Source organism: Liolophura sinensis, chromosome 1 (assembly GCF_032854445.1).
Source record: "Liolophura sinensis isolate JHLJ2023 chromosome 1, CUHK_Ljap_v2, whole genome shotgun sequence".
Classification (NCBI taxonomy): domain Eukaryota; kingdom Metazoa; phylum Mollusca; class Polyplacophora; order Chitonida; family Chitonidae; genus Liolophura; species Liolophura sinensis.
In genome coordinates, this window is record NC_088295.1 from 95,110,405 (window position 1) to 95,136,589 (window position 26,185).

General features: G+C 41.5%; 1 protein-coding gene across 1 annotated transcript; it reads right to left on the reverse strand.

The window, feature by feature from the left end:
• Positions 1 to 5,185: 5,185 nt before the first annotated feature.
• LOC135481888 (zinc finger protein ZPR1-like) lies at positions 5,186 to 26,184 on the reverse strand. Its single transcript, XM_064761652.1, is given in 15 exon segments — positions 5,186 to 5,466; positions 7,625 to 7,693; positions 8,592 to 8,672; positions 13,699 to 13,809; positions 15,388 to 15,548; positions 15,855 to 15,921; positions 16,509 to 16,562; positions 18,427 to 18,508; positions 19,504 to 19,544; positions 21,076 to 21,162; positions 23,591 to 23,661; positions 23,941 to 24,025; positions 24,146 to 24,307; positions 25,004 to 25,133; positions 25,934 to 26,184. Coding segments are annotated over 14 exon segments (1,287 nt in total). The 5' UTR covers positions 25,118 to 25,133; positions 25,934 to 26,184; the 3' UTR covers positions 5,186 to 5,364.
• Between the last annotated feature and the right edge of the window lies 1 nt (position 26,185).

A 26,185-nucleotide genomic window follows, 5' to 3' on the forward strand; every position in this document is an offset into this window, starting at 1 on the left:
AGTTATGAAAGAAGGGCAAGACTGAACAATGTGTACAATATACTTATGTGTACCTGTAGTTATGAATGAAGGGACAAGACTGAACAGTCTGTACAATATACCTACATGTACACAGTTATGAATGAAGGGACAAAACTGAACAGTCTGTACAATATATCTACATGTACACATAGTTATGAATGAAGTGACAAGATTGAACAGTCTGTACAATATACCTACATGTCCACGTAGTTATGAATAAAGGCACAAGACTGAACAGTCTGTACAATATACCTACATATACCTGTAGTTATGAATGAAGGGACAAGACTGAACAGTCTGTACAATATACCTACATGTACACAGTTATGAATGAAGGGACAAGACTGAACAGTCTGTACAATATACCTACATGTACACAGTTATGAATGAAGGCACAAGATGGAACAGTCTGTACAATATACCTACATGTACATGTAGTTATGAAAGAGGGGCAAGACTGAACAGTCTGTACAATATAAATACATGTTCATGTAGTTATGAATGAAGTGACAAGATTGAACAGTCTGTACAATATACCTACATGTACACAGTTATGAATGAAGGGACAAAACTGAACAGTCTGTACAATATATCTACATGTACACATAGTTATGAATGAAGTGACAAGATTGAACAGTCTGTACAATATACCTACATGTACACAGTTATGAATGAAGGGACAAGACTGAACAGTCTGTACAATATAAATACATGTTCATGTAGTTATGAATGAAGTGACAAGATGGAACAGTCTGTACAATATACCTACATGTACATGTAGTTATGAAAGAGGGGCAAGACTGAACAGTCTGTACAATATACCTACATGTACATGTAGTTATGAATGAAGGGACAAGACTGAACAGTCTGTACAATATACCTACATGTCCACGTAGTTATGAATAAAGGCACAAGACTGAACAGTCTGTACAATATACCTACATATACCTGTAGTTATGAATGAAGGGACAAGACTGAACAGTCTGTACAATATACCTACATGTACACAGTTATGAATGAAGGGACAAGACTGAACAGTCTGTACAATATACCTACATATACCTGTAGTTATGAATAAAGGCACAAGATGGAACAGTCTGTACAATATACCTACATGTACATGTAGTTATGAAAGAGGGGCAAGATTGAACGGTGTGTACAATATACCTACGTGTACCTGTAGTTATGAATGAAAGGTACAAGACTGAACAGTCTGTATAATATACCTACATATACCTGTAGTTATGAATGAAGGGACAAAATTGAACAGTCTGTACAATATACCTAAGAGTACCTGTAGTTATGAAGGAGGGGCAAGATTGAACAGTCTGTACAATATACCTCCATGTACCTGTAGTTATGAATGAAGGTACAAGACGGAACAGTCTGTACAACATACCTACATGTACACCTGGTTATGAAGGAGGGGCAAGATTGAACAGTCTGCACAATATACCTACATATACACGTAGTTATGAATTTAGGGACAAGACTGAACAGTCTGTACAATATACCTACATGTACACGTAGTTATGAAGGAGGGGCAAGATTGAACAGTCTGAACAATATACCTATGTGTACCTGTAGTTATGAATGAAAGTACAAGATTGAACAGTCTGTATAATATACCCACATGTACACATAGTTATGAAAGAGGGGCAAGTCTGAACAGTCTGTACAATATATCTACATGTACACATAGTTATGAATGAAGTGACAAGATTGACCAGTCTGTACAATATTCCTATGTGCACCTGTAGTTATGAAGGAGGGGCAAGACTAAACAATGTGTACAATATACCAACATGTACATGTAGTTATGAACGAAGGCACAAGATTGAACAGTGTGTACAATATACCAACATACACCTGTAGTTGTGAATGAAGGGACAAAACTGAACAGTCTGTACAATATACCTACATGTACACAGTTATGAATGAAGGCACAAGATGGAACAGTCTGTACAATATACCTACATGTACACATAGTTATGAATGAAGTGACAAGATTGAACCGTCTGTACAATAGACCTATATGTACATGTAGTTATGAAAGAGGGGCAAGACTGAACAGTCTGTACAATATACCTACATGTACATGTAGTTATGAATGAAGGGGCAAGACTGAACAGTCTGTACCATATACCTACAGTGTATGTGTACCTTTAGTTATGAAGGAGGGGCAAGATTGAACAGTATGTACAATATACCTACATGTACCTGTAGTTATGAAGGAGGGGCAAGACTGAACAGTCTGTACAATATACCTACGTGCACCTGTAGTTATGAATGAAGGGACAAGACTGAACAGTCTGTACAATATACCTACATGTACACATGGTTATGAAGGAGGGGCAAGATTGAACAGTCTGCACAATATACCTACATGTACCTATAGTTATGAATGAAGGGACAAGATTGAACAGTCTGTACAATATACCTACATGTACACGTAGTTATGAAGGAGGGGCAAGATTGAACGGTGTGTACAATATACCTACGTGTACCTGTAGTTATGAATGAAAGGTACAAGACTGAACAGTCTGTATAATATACCTACATATACCTGTAGTTATGAATGAAGGGACAAAATTGAACAGTCTGTACAATATACCTAAGAGTACCTGTAGTTATGAAGGAGGGGCAAGATTGAACAGTCTGTACAATATACCTCCATGTACCTGTAGTTATGAATGAAGGTACAAGACGGAACAGTCTGTACAACATACCTACATGTACACCTGGTTATGAAGGAGGGGCAAGATTGAACAGTCTGCACAATATACCTACATATACACGTAGTTATGAATTTAGGGACAAGACTGAACAGTCTGTACAATATACCTACATGTACACGTAGTTATGAAGGAGGGGCAAGATTGAACAGTCTGAACAATATACCTATGTGTACCTGTAGTTATGAATGAAAGTACAAGATTGAACAGTCTGTATAATATACCCACATGTACCTGTAGTTATGAATGAACGTACAAGATTGAACAGCCTGTACAATATACCTACGCGTACCTGTAGTTATGAAAGAGGGGCAAGGCTGAACAATGTGTACAATATACCAACATATACCTGTAGTTATGAATGAAGGGACAAGACTGAACAGTCTGTACAATATACCTATGTGTACCTGTAGTTATGAAAGAGGGGAAACACTGAACAGTATACAATATACCTACATGTACCTGTAGTTATGAATGAAGGGACAAGATTGAACAGTCTGTACAATATACCTACGTGTGCATGTGTACTGCAGGCTTCATCACTCTATACAACACTACAGATATGTCCAGCAACAACTATGATAACCGTCGCATCAGGTAAATCCTCCTGACTACACTTGCAGCACATGTAAGCCTCACTCTAACATGTTTAGCCAGTCTATGCACACGTAAGCTTCACTCTAACATGTTTAGCCAGTCTATGCACATGTAAGCTTCACTCTAACATGTAAGCCAATCTATGCAAATGTAAGCTTCACTCTAATATGTAAGCCAGTCTGTGCACATGTAGGCTTCACCCTAACATGTCAGCCAGCCTGTGCACATGTAAGCTTCACCCTAACATGTCAGTAAGCCTGTGCACATGTAAGCTTCACTCTAACATGTAATCCAGTGTGTGCCTATGTAGGCTTCACTCTTTCACACCAGCCAGTCCATGCACATGTAATCTTCACTCTTACATGACAGCCAGTCTATGCACATGTAAGCTTCACTCTAACATGTAAGCCAGTCTGTGCACATGTAGGCTTCACCCTAATATGTAAGTCAGTTTGTGCACATGTAAGCTTCACTCTAACATGTAAGCCAGTCTGTGCACATGTAAGCTTCACTCTAACATGTAAGCCAGTCTGTGCACATGTAGGCTTCACCCTAATATGTAAGTCAGTTTGTGCACATGTAAGCTTCACTCTAACATGTAAGCCAGTCTGTGCACATGTAGGCTTCACCCTAATATGTAAGCCAGTTTGTGCACATGTAAGCTTCACTCAAACATGTAAGCCAGTCTGTGCACATGTAAGCTTCACTCTAACATGTAAGCCAGTCTGTGCACATGTAGGCTTCACCCTAATATGTAAGTCAGTTTGTGCACATGTAAGCTTCACCCTAATATGTAAGTCAGTCTGTGCACATGTAAGCTTCACTCTAACATGTAAGCCAGTCTGTGCACATGTAAGCTTCACTCTAACATGTAATCCAGTCTGTGCACATGTAGGCTTCACTCTTTCACACCAGCCAGTCCATGCATATGTAATCTTCACTCTTACATGACAGCCAGTCTTTGCACATGTAAGCGTCATTCTAACATGTAAGCCAGTCTGTGCATGTGTAAGCTTCACCCTAATATGTAAGTCAGTCTGTGCACATGTAAGCTTCACTGTTACATGACAGCCAGTCTGTGCACATGTAAGCTTCACCCTAACATGTAAGCCAGTCTGTGCAAATGTAAGCTTCACCTTAACATGTAAACCAGTCTGATCACATGTAGGCTTCATTCTTACATGCCAGCCAGTCTGTGCACATGTAAGCTTGACTCTAACATGTTAGCCAGTCTGTGCACATGTAGGCTTCACTCTTTCACACCAGCCAGTCCGTGCACATGTAAACATCACTCTAACATGTAAGCCTGTCTGTAAACATGTAGGCTTCACTCTTATACGCCAGCCAGCCTGTGCACATGTAAGCTTCACTCTGACAGGCAAGCCAGTCTGTGCACATGTAGGCTTCACTCTTACACACCAGCCAGTCTGTGCATGTGTAAGCATCACTTTAACACATAAGCCTGTCTGTGCACATGTATCTGTCAGTAAACAAACTAGCTTCTTTTGAACAATCACATCACTATCAGCTTTAGACCTCAACCATTAATGTCACTGTATCATCAAAAATTTGCAATAAATATTGGCCATTGTACATGTATGACCTCAAACCCGAGCTTTCCTATCTCTCTCTCAATATCATGTCATTCAACTTCATTTAATGCAGCAAGTCCCACCACCTCCCCACCAACAACAAGCCGGTTTATTTGGACATACTGCACTTCTCATGTGAATGCTTTATTGTATTGTGGCAGCATGTACACATATAAATCTACTGCCACTGTATATACTATATATATATATGTATACATACAAACACACACGATTAGTACAATAGCCAACCTTCCCGCTTAAGGTAATCCTGACCAAAGCTGTGTGCTTTGTTGTTCAATCCTATCTCTGAGATGACATTCTGTGTGCAAACTGCTAATGTCGGTCAAGCTGGCTTGAGTCCCAATGCAGTGACAAAGGTCTCCATTCACAATGTACAAATTTATCTATTTACAAATGTATCATGTCTTCATATCTTTTATCCCAAGTTCTTCATTCTGAGCCTCTGTCCTGTCATACAGCTCCACGGTCATTTCTGGGTCCTCTTCTGGGGCATAGAGGTTCTTAGAATCAAAAATAGAACAGAAAAAAAAATGAAGACAGGGTTACCAGGAAGAGAAGATCAGACATAGAACAAAAAGATGAAGACAGTGTTATGAGGAAGTGAAGATCAGACATAGAACAGAAAGATGAAGACAGTGTTATGAGGAAGTGAAGATCAGACACAGAACAGAAAGATGGACACAGTGTTATGAGGAAGTGAAGATCAGACACAGAACAGAAAGATGAAGACAGTGTTATGAGGAAGTGAAGATCAGACATAGAACAAAAAGATGAAGACAGTGTTATGAGAAAGTGAAGATCAGACATAGAACAGAAAGATGGACACAGTGTCATGAGGAAGAGAGGATCAGACATAGAACAAAAAGATGAAGACAGTGTTATGAGGAAGTGAAGATCAGACACAGAACAGAAAAATGAAGACAGTGTTGTGAGGAAGTGAAGATCAGACATAGAACAAAAAGATGCAGACAGTGTTATGAGGAAGTGAAGATCAGACATAGAACAGAAAGATGAAGACAGTGTTATGAGGAAGTGAAGATCAGACACAGAACAGAAAGATGAAGACAGTGTTATGACAAAGTGAAGATCAGACACAGAACAGAAAGATGAAGACAGTGTTATGAGGAAGTGAAGATCAGACATAGAACAAAAAGATGGACACAGTGTTATGAGGAAGTGAAGATCAGACATAGAACAAAAAGATGAAGACAGTGTTATGAGGAAGTGAAGATCAGACACAGAACAGAAAGATGAAGACAGTGTTATGAGAAAGTGAAGATCATACATAGGACAGAAAAATGAAGACAGTGTTATGAGGAAGTGAAGATCAGACACAGAACAAAAAGATGCAGACAGTGTTATGAGGAAGTGAAGATCAGACATAGAACAAAAAGATGAAGACAGTGTTATGAGAAAGTGAAGATCAGACATAGAACAGAAAGATGAAGACAGTGTTATGAGGAAGTGAAGATCAGACATAGAACAGAAAGATGAAGACAGTGTTATGAGGAAGTGAAGATCAGACATACATGTAGAACACAAAGACGAAGACAGTGTTATGAGGAAGTGAAGATCAGACATAGAACAAAAAGATGCAGTTTTATGAGGAAGTGAAGATCAGACATAGAACAGAAAGATGAAGACAGTGTTACCAGGAAGTGAAGATCAGACATAGAACAGAAAGATGAAGACAGTGTTATGAGGAAGTGAAGATCAGACATACATGTAGAACAGAAAGATGCAGACAGTGTTATGAGGAAGTGAAGATCAGACATAGAACAGAAAGATGGACACAGTGTTATGAGGAAGTGAAGATCAGACACAGAACAAAAAGATGCAGACAGTGTTATGAGGAAGTGAAGATCAGACATAGAACAAAAAGATGAAGACAGTGTTATGAGGAAGTGAAGATCAGACATAGAACAGAAAGATGAAGACACTGTTATGAGGAAGTGAAGATCAGACATACATGTAGAACAGATAGATAGAGACAGTGTTATGAGGAAGTGAAGATCAGACATAGAACAGAAAAATGAAGACAGTGTTATGAGGAAGTGAAGATAAGACACAGAACAGAAAGATGCAGACAGTGTTATGAGGAAGTGAAGATCAGACATAGAACAGAAAGATGAAGACAGTGTTATGAGGAAGTGAAGATCAGACATAGAACAGAAAGATGCAGACAGTGTTATGAAGAAGTGAAGATCAGACATAGAACAGAAAGATGAAGACACTGTTATGAGGAAGTGAAGATCAGACATACATGTAGAACAGATAGATAGAGACAGTGTTATGAGGAAGTGAAGATCAGACATAGAACAGAAAGATGAACACATCTTTACCAGATTAAGATCAGTTAAGAAACAGAAGAATAAACCCAAAACTAAAACACAGAGTTCAGCTCTGGCCAAGTGGTTCTGAAACTCAAACAGACCACGAACACAATCCCGTATTGGTATGTGCGAAGATAAAACATACAATTCATGGTGTTTTTGAAATTTAGAATGACATGAACTCAGAAGCTGGTAATTGTGAGCATGTGAACACACAGAGGCTGAAAATATGAGCCAAGACTGTGGCGGTTTCTTGAGAACTCAGATGCATACAGTATATGGCTGTTAATTCACTTTTAATCTAAAGGTGTAGGGCGTGACATACCTGAACATAGCTGTTACCTGCAGGGTCGTCTAGCACTATTGTCACATTCAGCCTCTCCCCAGCAATGACCTGTAACACCATAGATACTCAAGTCACCCCAGGAAACTAGTCAACTCAGGAAACTAGTCAACCAGTCAGGAAACTGGAAACCTCAGGACACTACTCTCCTCAGGAATCTAGTTAACTCAGGACACTAGTCACCTCAGAAATTGGAGGCCTCAAAAGACTGGAAATCTCAGGAAACTAGTCTCCTCAGGAAACCAGTCACATCAGGAAACCTAAGGAAACAAGTCACCCCAAAAAACTGGTCATCTCAAGAAACTGGTCACCTCAAGAAACTAGTCCCCTCAGGAAACCAATCACCTCCGACAACCAGCCACCTAAGGAAACTAGTAACCTCAGGAAACTAGTCACCTTAGGAAACTGGAAACATCAGAAAACAAGTCACCTCAGTAAACTGGAAGCGTCAGAAACACCAACAACTACTGGTGCATAGCCTACGGCATCAGCAGCCAGTAAGAAGGCAAAAATTTATAAGAATAAATGTAAAAAAAAAAAAAAATGACCCCGTACAAAGTCGTCGGCCTAACTTGGTACCCTGTCAATTATTTCATATTTTCACAAAGTAAATTTTCTCACTTAACATGTTTACCCAACATTAACAGAACAAACAGAGGGTAGAGGTATCAATATGTTGTCACTACACTTTACACTCCAGCATACGTCATCAATAAGCTAACACACTGAAAATGAGGTGACCCAGTTTATTAATATGAAAATGTTGGCAGGTATATAATAATCGCTAATTTATATTTAAAAAATACAACTAGCAGCCAGACTTCAAAACTGGATGCTTGGTCATTGTTTTTTCAGTAAATTCTTAGAAAAACTTTAAATGGATCTCATAACTGTAAAGCACAATCAATGTTAACAGCAACATGTATGTCTATTTGTAAGAAATACTTACAGCATCAAGTTTCATACAAAACTCTTCCAATTTGTCCTTCAGTGTGGAGCTGTCACCACTTGTAAAGGGGTTGTTACCCAACTGCAACAAGCAGATATCAGGTACATTAAGAGGGTAATGTGATGGTGTATGACCACAGATTGTCACACATCCTCAGATTACTGGCCTGTAGTGGAGAAGACCAGCACATTGTGGACACAGTCAAGACATGGTACTACATGCACATGGTGTGTGATCACGGATTGTCACACATCCTCAGATTACTGGCCTGTAGTGGAGAAGACCAGCACATTGTGGACACAGTCAAGACATGGTACTACATGTACATGTTGGTGTGTGATCACGGATTGTCACACATCCTCAAATCACTGGCCTGTGGGGGAGACCAGCACATTGTGGACACAGTCAAGACATGGTACTACATGTACATGTTGGCGTGTGACAGATTGTCACACATCCTCAAATTACTGGTCTGTGGTGGAGAGGACCAGCACATTGTGGACACAGTCAAGACATGGTACTACATGTACATGTTGGTGTGTGATCACGGATTGTCACACATCCTCAGATTACTGGCCTGTAGTGGAGAGGACCAGCACATTGTGGACACAGTCAAGACATGGTACTACATGTACATGGTGTGTGATCACGGATTGTCACACATCCTCAGATTACTGGCCTGTAGTGGAGAGGACCAGCACATTGTGGACACAGTCAAGACATGGTACTACATGTACATGTTGGTGTGTGATCACGGATTGTCACACATCCTCAAATTACTGGCCTGTGGGGGAGAAGACCAGCACATTGTGGACACAGTCAAGACATGGTACTACATGTACATGTTGGTGTGTGATCACGGATTGTCACACATCCTCAGATTACTGGCATGTAGTGGAGAGGACCAGCACATTGTGGACACAGTCAAGACATGGTACTACATGCACATGGTGTGTGATCACGGATTGTCACACATCCTCAGATTACTGGCCTGTAGGGGAGAAGGCCAGCACATTGTGGACACAGTCAAGATATGGTACTACATGTACATGTTGGTGTATGATCACGGATTGTCACACATCCTCAGATTACTGGCCTGTAGTGGAGAAGACCAGCACATTGTGGACACAGTCAAGACATGGTACTACATGTACATGTTGGTGTGTGATCACAGATTGTCACACATCCTCAGATTACTGGCCTGTAGTGGAGAAGACCAGCACATTGTGGACACAGTCAAGACATGGTACCACATGTACATGTTGGTGTGTGATCAGGGATTGTCACACATCCTCAAATCTCTGGCCTGTAGGGGAGAAGGCCAGCACATTGTGGACACAGTCAAGACATGGTACTACATGTACATGTTGGTGTGTGATCACGGATTGTCACACATCCTCAAATCACTGGCCTGTAGGGGAGAAGGCCAGCACATTGTGGACACAGTCAAGACATGGTACTACATGTACATGTTGGTGTGTGATCACGGATTGTCACACATCCTCAGATTACTGGCCTGTAGTGGAGAAGACCAGCACATTGTGGACACAGTCAAGACATGGTACTACATGTACATGGTGTGTGATCACAGATTGTCACACATCCTCAGATTACTGGCCTGTGGTGGAGAAGACCAGCACATTGTGGACACAGTCAAGACATGGTACTACATGTACATGTTGGTGTGTGATCACAGATTGTCACACATCCTCAGATTACTGGCCTGTAGTGGAGAAGACCAGCACATTGTGGGCACAGTCAAGACATGGTACTACATGTACATGTTGGTGTGTGATCACAGATTGTCACACATCCTCAGATTACTGGCCTGTAGTGGAGAAGACCAGCACATTGTGGACACAGTCAAGACATGGTACTACATGTACATGGTGTGTGATCACGGATTGTCACACATCCTCAGATTACTGGCCTGTGGTGGAGAAGACCAGCACATTGTGGACACAGTCAAGACATGGTACTACATGTACATGGTGTGTGATCACGGATTGTCACACATCCTCAGATTACTGGCCTGTGGTGGAGAAGACCAGCACATTGTGGACACAGTCAAGACATGGTACTACATGTACATGGTGTGTGATCACGGATTGTCACACATCCTCAGATTACTGGCCTGTAGTGGAGAAGACCAGCACATTGTGGACACAGTCAAGACATGGTACCACATGTACAAGGTGTGTGATCACAGATTGTCACACATCCTCAGATTACTGGTCAGTAGTGGAGAAGACCAGCACATTGTGGGCACAGTCAAGACATGGTACCACATGTACATGGTGTGTGATCACAGATTGTCACACATCCTCAGATTACTGGCCTGTGGTGGAGAAGACCAGCACATTGTGGACACAGTCAAGACATGGTACCACATGTACATGTTGGTGTGTGATCACAGATTGTCACACATCCTCAGATTACTGGCCTGTAGTGGAGAAGACCAGCACATTGTGGACACAGTCAAGACATGGTACTACAAGTACATGTTGGTGTGTGATCACGGATTACTTCCTGCCCCACTGGAGTCCCCTACACACACATACACAGCACAAACAAAACGAGTGAGGGGACGGCCTATCACTGACTGCTTCCTGCCCACCTGATGGCTGGAAACCTGCTACACACATGTACGCAGCACAAACCAAGTCAGCAGGAGGCAGCATATCACTGACCGCTTCCTGCCCTACTGTTGGCTGGTACCCCCTACACACATGTACGCAGCACAAACCAAGTCAGCAGGAAACGGCATGTCACTGACCGCTTCCTGCCCCACCTGATTGCTGGTACCCCCTACACACAATGTACGCAGCACAAACCAAGTCAGAAGGAGACGGCCTATCACTGACCACTTCCTGCCCCACCTGATGGCTGGAACCCCCTACACACATGCACAATGCACAAACCAAGTCAGCAGGAGACGGCCTATCACTTCCTGCCCGACCTGATGGCTGGAACCCCTACACACATGTACGCAGGACAAACCAAGTCAAGCAGGAGACGGCCTATCACTGACCGCTTCCTGCCCCACCTGTTGGCTGGAAACCCCTACACACATGTACAATGCACAAAACCAAGTCAGCAGGAGGCGGCATATCACTGACCGCTTCCTACCCCACCTGTTGGCTGGAACCCCCCTACACACATGTACGCAGCACAAACCAAGTCAGAAGGAAGGGGCCTATCACTGACCGCTTCCTGCCCCACCTGTTGGCTGGAACCTCCTACACACATGTACGCAGCACAAACAAGTCAGCAGGAAGGCAGCATATCACTGACCGCTTCCTGCCCCACCTGTTTGCTGGAACCCCTACACACATGTACGCAGCACAAACCAATGTCAGCAGGAGACGGCCTATCACTGACCGCTTCCTGCCCCACTGATGGCTGGTACCCCTACAAACATGTACGCAGCACAAACCAAGTCAGCAGGAGACGGCCTATCACTGACTGCTTCCTGTCCCACCTGTTGGCTGGAACCCGCTACACACATGTACGCAGCACAAACCAAGTCAGCAGGAGACGGCCTATCACTGACCGCTTCCTGCCCCACCTGTTGGCTGGAACCCGCTACACACATGTATGCCAGACAAACCAAGTAAGCAGGAGAGCAGCATATCCACTGACCGCTTCCTGCCCAAGTCAGAAGGAGACGGCCTATCACTGACCACTTCCTGCCCCCACCTGATGGCTGGAACCCCCTACACACATGCACAATGCACAAACCAAGTCAGCAGCAGACGGCCTATCACTGACCGCTTCCTGCCCCACCTGTTGGCTGGAACCCCTTTACACACATGTACGCAGCACAAACCAAGTCAGCAGGAGGCAGCATATCACTGACCACTTCCTGCCCCACCTGATGGCTGGAACCTGCTACACACATTACAATGCACAAACCAAGTCAGCAGGAGGCAGCATATCACTGGCCACTTCCTGCCCCACCTGTTGGCTGGAACCCCTTACACACATGTACGCAGCACAAACCAAGTCAGCAGGAGACGGCATATCACTGACCGCTTCCTGCCCCACCTGATGGCTGGAACCCCCTACACACATGTACGCAGCACAAACCAAGTCAGCAGGAGACGGCCTATCACTGACCGCTTCTTGCCCACCTGTTGGCTGGAACCCGCTACACACATGTACGCAGCACAAACCAAGTCAGCAGGAGACGGCCTATCACTGACCGCTTCCTGTCCCACCTGTTGGCTGGAACCCGCTACACACATGTATGCAGCACAAACCAAGTCAGCAGGAGACGGCCTATCACTGACCGCTTCCTGCCCCGCCTGTTGGCTGGAACCCGCTACACACATGTATGCAGCACAAACCAAGTAAGCAGGAGGCAGCATATCACTGACCGCTTCCTGCCCCACCTGTTGGCTGGAACCCCTTTACACACATGTATGCAGCACAAACCAAGTCAACAGGAGGCAGCATATCACTGACCACTTCCTGCCTCACCTGATGGCTGGAACCCGGTACACACATGTACAATGCACAAACCAAGTCAGCAGGAGGCAGCATATCACTGACCGCTTCCTGTCCCACCTGTTGGCTGGAACCCCCTACACACATGTACGCAGCATAAACCAAGTCAGCAGGAAACGGCCTGTCACTGACTGCTTCCTGCCCCACCTGTTGGCTGAAACCCCTTTACACACATGTACGCAGCACAAACCAAGTCAGCAGGAAACGGCCTGTCACTGACTGCTTCCTGCCCCACCTGTTGGCTGGAACCCCCTACACACATGTACGCAGCACAAACCAAACGAGCGGAAGATGGTCATGTTCAGCAACTACACGTTGATGTTTGATCATGAAGCAAAATACAACGAATTTAAGAGATACAATGTAGACCATTCATTAAATGGGAGATGAGAAAAGAAAATACAGGTATGAGTGCTGTAAGACTTTAAAATGGCATGGTTTATGAGTGTGGTAAGACGTTATAATGACATGGTTTGATCATCCACATACAGTGACACAAGCATATAGTAGTTCAGGTACTTGTAAACCAGTTATATGACACCATACATGTTTTACTTTACCTTGACCTGTGTGACCTTCTTGTACTGAGCATACTCACCATGTCCTTGATGTTGTTCAGCAGTCCCTCCAGGGTTGTAAACTTGCCCCCTATGGAACCCATGCCCGTCTCAAACTCAAGCTCAGGGATAGCAATAGAACAGGTATCACTCTGAAACCATAAATTCTATCTCAAGAATAGCAGTAGAACAGGTATCACCCTGAAACCATAAATTCTATCTCAAGAATAGCAGTAGAACAGGTGTCACTCTGAAACCATAAATTCTATCAAGAGAATAATAATAGAACAGGTGTCACTCTGAAACCATAAATTCTATCTCAAGAATAGCAGTAGAACAGGTGTCACCCTGAAACCATAAATTCTATCTCAAGAATAGCAGTAGAACAGGTGTCACTCTGAAACCATAAATTCTATCTCAAGAACAGCAGTAGAACAGGTGTCACTCTGAAACCATAAATTCTATCTCAAGAATTGCAGTAGAACAGGTATCACTCTGAAACCATAAATTCTATCTCAAGAATAGCAGTAGGATAGGTGTCACTCTGAAACCATAAATTCTATCTCAAGAATAGCAGTAGAACAGGTGTCACTCTGAAACCATAAATTCTATCTCAAGAATAGCAGTAGAATAGGTGTCACCCTGAAACCATAAATTCTATCAAGAGAATAACAATAGAACAGGTGTCACCCTGAAACCATAAATTCTATAAAGGGAATAACAACAGAACAGGTGTCACTCTAAAACCACAAACTCCATCAAGGGAATAGCAATAGAACAAATGTGAATCTGAGAGCACAAACTTTAGCCTAGGAATAACAATAGAATAGGTGTCACTCTGAATTCAGAAATGCTTTGTCAAGAATGTCAATAGAACAGGTGTCACTCTGAAAAAATAAACTCTAGATCAGGAATAGAAATAGAACAGGTGTCATTCTGAAACTATCAACCATAGCTAAGGAAAAGCAATATAATAGGTATCACTCTGAATTCAGAAATGCTACGTTAGGAATAGCAATAGAACAGGTGTCAATCTGAAACTATCAACTACAGCTCAGGAATAGTAATAGAACAGATATCACTCTGAATTCAGAAATGCTACGTTAGGAATAGCATTAGAACAGGTGTCAATCTGAAACTATCAACTACAGCTCAGGAATAGTAATAGAACAGATATCACTCTGAATTCAGAAATGCTACGTTAGGAATAGCATTAGAACAGGTGTCAATCTGAAACTATCAACTACAGCTCAGGGATAGTAATAGAACAGATATCACTCTGAATTCAGAAATGCTACGTTAGGAATAGCAATAGAACAGGTGTCAATCAGAAACTACAAAACTTCGGCTCAGAGATAGCAATAGAACAGGTGTCAATCAGAAACTACAAACTTCGGCTCAGAGATAGCAATAGAACAGGTGTCAATCAGAAACTACAAACTTTAGCTCAGGGATAGCAATAGAATAGGTGTCCCTTTGACACCATAAACTGTAGTTCAGGAATACAAATAGAACAATTGTAACTCTGAAAATATACAACACACATCTTTGCAAACAAGTACAAGCCATAAGATTTCACACGTGACTTGGTTCAGTGTCATTTTTTTGTCACCAAGTTTATGTAAAGGCCATGAGGTGTCGCCAATTTCACATGGTCACAGGGATGATAGGATTCCAGACACACCAAACTGTTTTCAAAGGGAGATAACTATTACTAAGCTGCTATATACCTTGAGTATATCTCTTGGTCATGTCAGCCTGATCTGTAATTCTCAATGTGATTTTCTTCCCTTCTCTCCAATCCCAGATGCTCCCTTTACCTCATTGTCACGAAAACCACAGGCATCACAGATGTTGCCATGATAACAACCCTCCTTAAAATGAGGAATGTCTGAAAAGCTACATCAGGAAAGCGATATTGTCAAGACAGATGTCCCTGTTAGATGTATGTACCCTTGAAGGCTGAGCATAATCCTGATAAAGAAATTTCACCCCTAAAATCTACATCTTTGTGAACAAAGCCAAATTTACAAAAAACTTAATAATTAAGTGCAAAGGTGTCACAACCCCATAATAAAATCAGGCGCATTTCACATAGCGATGTACCTCTTAAATGCATGGGAGATGAATAGAGAAGGCTCACACATACAAAGGCGGATAACAAGACTCATTCAAATTTCCCTGTGACAAAGGATACTGACAAGTTTCATGTTTGTTACACATGGGGAACAACAGTTAGGGCAGTTTCCGTCAAAGGCCATCACCTGAAAATACAGGGTAAAAAACGAAAGATACTGTAAAGTAAAAAAACTTGAATACATGTATAATGATTTGTGTCCTAATGAATTACCTCTCGCTGTATAACAATACTGTTCCTGTAATACTTCCACCTTTACACAGGTTTGCAAGGTGAATACTGATGCATATTCTGAAGGCACTATTCTGTATTTACTGATAAAATTATTACTTTTTGTAAAGCCCTGATGTGGGCCAATCCAACCAGTTTTGCTCTCAAAACAACAATTAAAAATGTGCATAAATAGGAAGTAGAGTGGGACAACATCAGTAGTAGGTTGGGGTAATGGCTCTTTTCATTGGCTGCTTCCTCTAACTATTCATTAATCTATTTTATCCAACTCATTCTTCCATTGTTTGTAAGACTGCAATTGTGTATACATACCAGATATATTCACTAATGCTTCTTTTTACGTATCTAGATGACAAAATTATATCATAATGTAGAAACATCAAATACATGTATGTGACTTCTTAGTTTCACTGGGATATCTATGCCCCCGCACTATACTAAATTTATTGATGGACGAAACAACTCATTGTAAGCCGATGTTACCTCCTCTGGAGCCTCAGGTTTCTTTACAGGGACATCTTCAGCTCCACACTGGTCCTGAAAAAATACTGAATAGTGTCAGAATTCTGAGAAATTCCCTGAATTCTTAATGGCTGAAATGCTTTGTTCTGCCGAACATTTTGAAAGAAAAGAGTGTAATATAGCCACACACCACAAAGGCAACGGTATGCATGGATTTAACACACATCCAGAGTCAATTACTCACACAGCATTATGTCATATGTCAAAGGTCATCTGCTGACATCATAGAAAAATATAGCCTTACAATCCAGAAGATGTGCTGAGAATAACTTTATGCTCAGCCACTTTACATGTACTACAACCACCTCATCACAAATCTCAGCCGCTTTACATGCACTATGACCACCTCATCACAAATCTCAGCCACTTTACATGTACTATGACCACCTCATAACAAATCTCAGCCACTTTACATGCACTATGGACCACCTCATCACAAATCTCAGCCTCTTTACATTGTACTATGACCACCTCATCACAAATCTCAGCCACTTTACATGTACTATGACCACCTCATCACAAATCTCAGCCACTTTACATGTACTATGACCACCTCATCACAAATCTCAGCCACTTTATATGTACTATGACCACCTCATCACAAATCTCAGCCACTTACATGTACTATGACCACCTCATCACAAATCTCAGCCACTTTACATGTACTATGACCACCTCATAACAAATCTCAGCCACTTTACATGTACTATGACCACCTCATCACAAATCTCAGCCACTTTACATGTACTATGATCACCTCATCACAAATCTCAGCCGCTTTACATGTACTATGACCACCTCATAACAAATCTCAGCCACTTTACATGTACTATGACCACCTCATAACAAATCTCAGCCACTTTACATGCACTATGACCACCTCATCACAAATCTCAGCCACTTTATATGTACTATGACCACCTCATCACAAATCCTCAGCCACTTTACATGTACTATGAGCATGTCATAGCAAATCTCAGCCACTTTACATGTACTATGACTACCTCATGGCAAATCTCAGCCACTTTACATGTACTATGACCACCTCATAACAAATCTCAGCCACTTTACATGTACTATGACCACCTCATCACAAATCTCAGCCTCTTTACATGTACTATGAGCATGTCGTAGCAAATCTCAGCCCATAAAGGTACAACTGCTGTCCAGCACTCATATGGGTATATCTGTTAAATGGCACCCATACGGGTACATCTGCTGTACGGCACCCATAAGGGTACATCTGCTGAAGGACTCCCATATAGGTACATCTGCCGCACGACACCCATACAGGTATGATTGCTGCACGACACCCATACAGGTATGATTGCTGCACGACACCCATACAGGTATGATTGCTGCACGACACCCATACAGGTATGATTGCTGCACGACACCCATACGGGTATGATTGCTGTACGGCACCCATACAGGTATGATTGCTGCAACGGCACCCATACAGGTATGATTGCTGTACGGCACCCATACAGGTATGATTGCTGTACGGCACCCATACAGGTATGATTGCTGTACGGCACCCATACAGGTACATCTGCTCTACGACATCCATATGGGTACATCTGTTGTATGGCATGCTTACAGGTATATCTACCACAACGTGTTCAAGAAAAAGTGGCTGAACAAGGTTTAATCACGGCATGTCTGGTAGCTGAGCCTGTAAATCTTGTGCAAGATCAAGTTTCTGTATAGTCTGTAATTAGCACTGACTTAATGTAGAGCACTGACTTAATGTAGAGCACTGACTTAATGTAGAGCACTGACTTTGATGTTCATAAACAAACTATAAATTTAAGGCAGAAATTTTATTTCAATCAGAGATTGTATTTACAAGTAAAGAGACGGACTAATCAGGACTCACGTTTATCCCCAAGTTTTCACTCTGAGCTTTGCTCCTCTTGTATTGTGTGATGGTCATGGCTGGGTCTCTCTGTGGAGCTAAAGTGGCATGGTTAAGGTCTCATCTATCATAATCACAAAGAAACTAACAAAACTAAATCACAAAGAAACTGTGCCTCATATGGCTTGAGGTATTAAAGTACAGATGCAAGCACAGATCTAAATACAAACAATCATATAAGCACAGATACACAAAAATACAGTTGTAAGCAGATCTAAATAAACAGATATAAGCACAGATGTCAATACAGATGTTAGTACAGATATAGACATAAGCACACGTGTCAATATAGATGTAAGTACAGACATATGCACTAATGTCAAAATAGATGTAAGCACAGATGTCAATACAGATGTAAGCACAGATGTAAGTACAGACATAAGCACAGATGTCAATATACATGTAAGTACAGATATAACCACAGATGTCAATATAGATGTAAGCACAGACATCAATATAGATGTAAGCACAGATGTAAGTACAGACATAAGCACAGATGTAAGTACACACATACGCACAAATCAATTTATTTATTTATTTATTTATTTGATTGGTGTTTTACGCCGTACTTAAAAATATTTCACTTAAACGACGGCCGCCAGCACTACGGTGGGAGGAAACCGGGCAGAGCCCGGGGGAAACCCACGACCATCTGCAGGTTGCTGCCAGACCTTCCCAGTAACGGCCGGAGAGGAAGCCAGAATAAGCTGGACTTGAACTCACAGCGACCGCATTGGTGAGAGACTTCTCGGTCATTGCGCTGTGCTAGCGCGCTAACCGACTGAGCCATGGAGGCCCCCAGCACAAATTGAAGTCTTTTACATGATCTGGTATGTTTTAATATGACATCACATCATACTGCTCTGGTAGATATCTGTGTAACCATGACTCTTCAGAATACTGTGCCAAGATGTATTACTTGGGTAGAAATCATCATGTTTTCTTAACTAACTACAGACTCAACTGGATGAAAAGATATAGAATATCACACTCCCATTATAACTTTTTGTATCAGACAAGAAAATATGACAAGGATATGGATTCTCCACAAAGCTGTTTCCACTCGGATCATCGACAACCTGAAAATGAAGACAGACACCATTACACAGCCTGAACTTTTTTTCGATGGAGAGAGAGAAGTGTGTGTGTGTGTGTGTGTGGGGTATAGAGATATTCCTGTGGTTATAAACAGAAACATATCAGAACTATACATGACAAATTAACAGGATATACATGAAAGTTCATTCTTTGGAATGGTGATTCAATGCAGTACTTCTGCTGGTACTGATTAAATATAAAGTAAGAAGCAATACTGTGTGTGAGGCAGCCCGGACATCTCAGCAAACATCCTCTACAGTCCCATTCAAACCAGCAAGAGCTCACAGTCTTAAGCTACAGTACAGCTCGATCATAACCTTAAATTCTACGCCTATCATGGCCCGAGGATATGCAGATATCAGACACCCAAATCAGTTCATAGCCTTAAGTTGTATAGCTACTGAAGGGCACAAACACATTTATTTAGTTTACAGGTGTTTAGCTGAACTGATATGCAGCTAAACCACTACACTTCAATTAGTTACCAGCTGGTCTAATCCACAGCACAAAATAGGCTTGTTCCTGACTCAGTGAAGATTTGTTACCAGCTGGTCTAATCCACAGCACAAAATAGGCTTGTTCCTGACTCACTGAAGATTTGTTACCAGCTGGTCTAATCCACAGCACAAAATAGGCTTGTTCCTGACTCACTGAAGATTTGTTACCAGTTGGTTTAATCCACAGCACAAAATAGGCTTGTTCCTGACTCAGTGAAGATTTGTTACCACCTGGTCTAATCCACAGCACAAAACAGGCTTGTTCCTGACTCACTGAAGATTTGTTACCAGCTGGTCTAATCCACAGCACAAAATAGGCTTGTTCCTGACTCACTGAAGATTTGTTACCAGCTGGTCTAATCCACAGCACAAAATAGGCTTGTTCCTGACTCACTGAAGATTTGTTACCAGTTGGTCTAATCCACAGCACAAAATAGGCTTGTTCCTGACTCAGTGAAGATTTGTTACCACCTGGTCTAATCCACAGCACAAAACAGGCTTGTTCCTGACTCACTGAAGATTTGTTACCAGCTGGTCTAATCCACAGCACAAAATAGGCTTGTTCCTGACTCAGTGAAGATTTGTTACCACCTGGTCTAATCCACAGCACAAAACAGGCTTGTTCCTGACTCAGTGAAGATTTGTTACCAGCTGGTCTAATCCACGGCACAAAATAGGCTTGTTCCTGACTCAGTGAAGATTTGTTACCAGTTGGTCTAATCCACAGCACAAAATAGGCTTGTTCCTAACTCAGTGAAGATTTGTTACCAGTTGGTCTAATCCACAGCACAAAATAGGCTTGTTCCTGACTCAGTGAAGATTTGTTACCAGTTGGTCTAATCCACAGCACAAAATAAGCTAGTCCCTCTATCAAGATTTGTTCACTGGTATGATACAGTCAAGCATGTAGCAGACAGACTGACAAATTACTTTCAGAGCACATGGCAGCTACCTAAACAAACATACCCTGTAAAGCTACAAGTATATAAATCTGAAGACTTGTTAATTTGCTTACGAATTCAAATGGTTTCTTGCCGCTCTTCAAATCTTGTAACTTTGCCAAGAATTCCTCAATCTGGTCTGCAAGCTGTGGGTTGAGTGCCTGACAAACATACAGACATCAATATGAGTGGACTGGGATTTCATACTGTCCACTGATTGATCAGGAGCTAAGGCATACGTGAATGTTCACCTGACAACTGTCACGTCTACAGACACCACACTGATCACATGTTTGCAGCAATAAATTTAATTCTATTAGTTTGTATATATTAGTGTCATTTAAAATGATTACTTTAAACAATTGAATAGATTACAAGGTGGTACAGTGCACAGCTTTGATGTATATGTTCATGTACTGAGTGCCAATGCGATTACAAGGTGGTACAGTGCACAGCTTTGATGTATATCCTGATGTACTGAGTGCCAATGCGATTACAAGGTGGTACAGTGTACAGCTTTGATGTATATCCTGATGTACTGAGTGCCAATGCAATTACAAGGTGGTACAGTGCACAACTTTGATGTATATCCTGATGTACTGAGTGCTGATGTGATAACAATGTGGTACAGTGCACAGCTTTGGTGTATATCCTGATGTACTGAGTGCCAATGCGATTACAATGTGGTACAGTGCACAGCTTTGATGTATATCCTGATGTACTGAGTGCCAATGCGATTACAAGGTGGTACAGTGCACAACTTTGATGTATATCCTGATGTACTGAGTGCCAATGCGATTACAAGGTGGTACAGTGCACAGCTTTGATGTATATCCTGATGCACTGAGTGCCAATGCAATTACAAGGTGGTACAGTGCACAGATTTGATGTATATCCTGATGTACTGAGTGCCAATGCGATTACAAGGTGGTACAGTGCACAGATTTGATGTATATACTGATGTACTGAGTGACAATGTGATTACAAGGTGGTACAGTAGACAGCTTTGATGTATATACTGATGTACTGAGTGCCAATGTGATTACAAGGTGGTACAGAGCACAGCTTTGATGTATATCCTGATGTACTGAGTGCCAATGTGATTACAAGGTGGTACAGTGCACAGATTTGATGTATATACTGACGTACTGAGTGCCAATGTGATTACAAGGTGGTACAGTAGACAGCTTTGATGTATATACTGATGTACTGAGTGCCAATGTGATTACAAGGTGGTACAGTGCACAGATTTGATGTATATCCTGATGTACTGAGTGCCAATGTGATTGCAAGGTGGTACAGTGCACAGATTTGATGTATATCCTGATACACTGAGTGCTGATGTGATAACAATGTGGTACAGTGCACAGCTTTGATGTATATCCTGATGTACTGAGTGCTGATTTGATTACAATGTGGTACAGAGCACAGCTTTGATGTATATCCTGATGTACTGAGTGCCAATGCGATTACAATGTGGTACAGTGTACGGCTTTGATGTATATCCTGATGTACTGAGTGCCAATGCGATTACAAGGTGGTACAGTGCACAGCTTTGATGTATATACTGATGTACTGAGTGCCAATGCGATTACAAGGTGGTACAGTGCACGGCTTTGATGTATATCCTGATGTACTGAGTGCCAATGCGATTACAAGGTGGTACAGTGTACAGATTTTATGTATATACTGATGTACTGAGTGCCAATGTGATAACAAGGTGGTACAGTGTACAGATTTGATGTATATACTGATGTACTGAGTGCCAATGTGATTGCAAGGTGGTACAGTGCACAGATTTGATGTATATACTGATATACTGAGTGCCAATGTGATAACAAGGTGGTACAGTGTACGGCTTTGATGTATATCCTGATGTACTGAGTGCCAATGCGATTACAAGGTGGTACAGTGTACGGCTTTGATGTATATCCTGATGTACTGAGTGCCAATGCGATTACAAGGTGGTACAGTGTACAGATTTGATGTATATACTGATGTACTGAGTGCCAATGTGATAACAAGGTGGTACAGTGTACAGATTTGATGTATATACTGATGTACTGAGTGCCAATGTCATTACAAGGTGGTACAGTGCACAGATTTGATGTATATACTGATGTACTGAGTGCCAATGTGATAACAAGGTGGTACAGTGTACAGCTTTGATGTATATCCTGATGCAATGAGTACTGAATATAAGACTTTGACCATGAAGAATGTTTGTTATACAGGAAAGTAATCTTCTGGAATTTGTGGCACAAACGTCATCAACAGACTTAGGTAACTGTTTTAATTACTTTAATTTTTAATCTTTCCTTTTTTTACTTTCCCAAATTTAGTTTCAGTTCAGAATGACAGCTGAAGTATACAGCAAACGAAGCAGTTTTAATCAAAAATGATTCACATATCATATATATGAGACTAACATTAAACTTATATCATCAGTTGAAGTAGCAAATGTACAAACGCGCATGCACAGGAGGCTGACAAAGGCATATTGGACACATTTAGCTGAATGAAAGTAAGATCTAAGATTAAAAATGACAAGGAGACAAGCAAATGAAAACCGCTCCTCGACTGGCTTACCTTTCTGACAGGCTGCTCTTGAGACAGATCCTCTATAGCTTTCTGCATTATACCCTCCACAGTTGTCAGTGCTGGAAATATACAGGTTGTGCTTTGTTCAAACAAGCCAACAATGAAGGCAACTAGTAAACAGTGTGACTTTTGTCAGAAGCCCTGTGGTATGACAAGGGAGGCAACTGAGGGCAGCTGGTTCCAAAAGTATGAACAGCACTGCTATGACTCATCGATCAGAGCCTCAGCGATAGGCACAGCAGACCTTTTGCAGTATGACTATAGCAAACAAATTGTAATTTTGTCCACTGAAAGGTGAGGTGTTCTCTAAGTCATGTGATATAAGGCAGATAACTTACCTCCCTTGGATGGTGGCACTTCAAACTCAATGTTTGGTATGGACACAACAGCGGAACTACTCAGAACCACCTGTCTATTTAGATCCTAAATGTGAAAACAGAAAAAAGGAAATGAACAAAATGAGTCACATCTGCTTTGTCAACCAATAAACTGTCAACAGTGTTTTCTGAAGCGATAGTAAAATTAAATTTACACATCGTATACCTGTGGTGAGGAAATCTTCACACAAACTGTGACCCCTCTGTCCTGAATCCTGCCTGCAGGTGTCAGTTCACTGTTTTTGTGCCCGCATTGTTCACAATCAAAAGAGGAAACTACCACCTCTTTGAAAAAAGGTATCCTGGTGAGAAATAGCCGTGTCACACCCTGAAATTAAAAACATGAGTTTTATATATAAAAGGTAAGTATGTTGATATTCTGTGGACTACTTAATCTGAGTGAAGTGCCATACCCCTAAATCTATACAATAGCAGTTGGGTTTAATACTGGTGGAGGAAACAAAAGTTAACCAGTGACAGCGGCCTTTGTCAGATACCTGAAAAACCTGTTGGCTTTAATGCTGCAGCCAAACCAGCAAATCCTGGGAATGAGTTTGCATGCACCTACTGTTTACAAATCACACAAACCTGTAATTTACAATTCATACAAACCTGCTGTTCACATTTCACACAAATAGTTACTTGCTGTTCACACAACTAGTTACTTGCTGTTCACAGTTTACACAAACCTGCTGATCACAGTTCACACAAGCCTGCTACCCATGGTTCAACTTTCACACTAGTCTGCTGTTCACAGTCACACAAATTTGCTGTTCACAGCTCACACAAACCTGCTGTTAACAGTTCATATAAATATGCTACCCGTGAGTCACACATAATATAAATCTGCTGTTCACATTTCACACAATCCTGCCACCCATGGTTCACACAACATACAAATCTGCTGTAAAGCCTGTTCACAGTTCACGCAAACCTGCCACCCATGGTTTATGCGTACATAGAAGAAACCTGCTGCTCACAGTTCACACAAATCTGCTATCAATGATTCACACTTAATACAAACCTGCTGTTCACACTTCACACACAGACTGCTAATCTCTGTGATCTCAGGAACACTGTCATCAGCAGTAATGTTTCTAAACAAAGGTTTAGTAGTCTCTGCTTCTGCTGAGGCCATTGTTTCTCAATCAAGTCTGAAAGGGATGAAATGGTAAATACAATATCAGATGAAAATGAAAACTTCTGCCACCAGTATCATGGTCATCACATGCTTATCTAAAGGAGTACTGAGTCACTGCAACATGTACTTAACATTACCATATATGTTTTGGTGCTTTAACACCAATCATTAATCTGTTCTTGGATGAATACTTCTATCATTATTACTCATTCACTGTTACAAAACACAATTGATTCCCTTCCAGCACAGCATGCAATTCTTAAAGAGAATATTGAGCATGGGTGGATGTTGGTTCGACTTGTCCGATTCAAATATTTAAACGGCTCGATTACTGTTCGAAAACTTACCAATGCTTGCCTTGGCATATGTACATTTGGGGAGATTTAGGGAATAGGTGTCCACCCAATGTAAGGTAGCGTGTGAGCAGTTATTTTGGTGAAATTTTCCTTGTCGATCTAGGTTACACAGAAACAAACTAAGGTAAAGTCTAATGCTTACATATGCGTAAAGAGTACTATAGGTAGGCTGTACATAGCTCCAAGTAATATGGCTTGTCAAGTAGCTGCATATGCCAAATGGCAGAGGGTCCCACTGGACTGTGTACATATTAAAAATCATCCTGGCCGCTGACACAGATATAGGGCCTATCAGACTATCGTTGAAATACCACATACATTAAAATATAACAATAATAAATGTTTTAGCGTGGCGACATGTGAGTACTCTACTAACTGTAAGTTAGCTACTGATCGAGCTTCAACATATTCACTCACAAACGCTTTCCATCAACTATGCATGTCACGAGTCACTTACCGTACCACTTCAAACTCAGTAACACTTAAGCTTCCAACATCAACAAGTAATATCGTTGTTGTTGTTGTTGTTAGTGTTGGAAATCCACCTGATCAAAAACGTTCTTTATCAGTTCAACAAGAACACGTCGGTAGAAAATGACAGAGGAAGTAACACAGCTTACAAAATAGACAAGCAGTTTGTATTTACACGTAATACTGACATTTCATTAAAATTCGCAGTTTACAGGCGTTGTTTGATAACATTTCACAA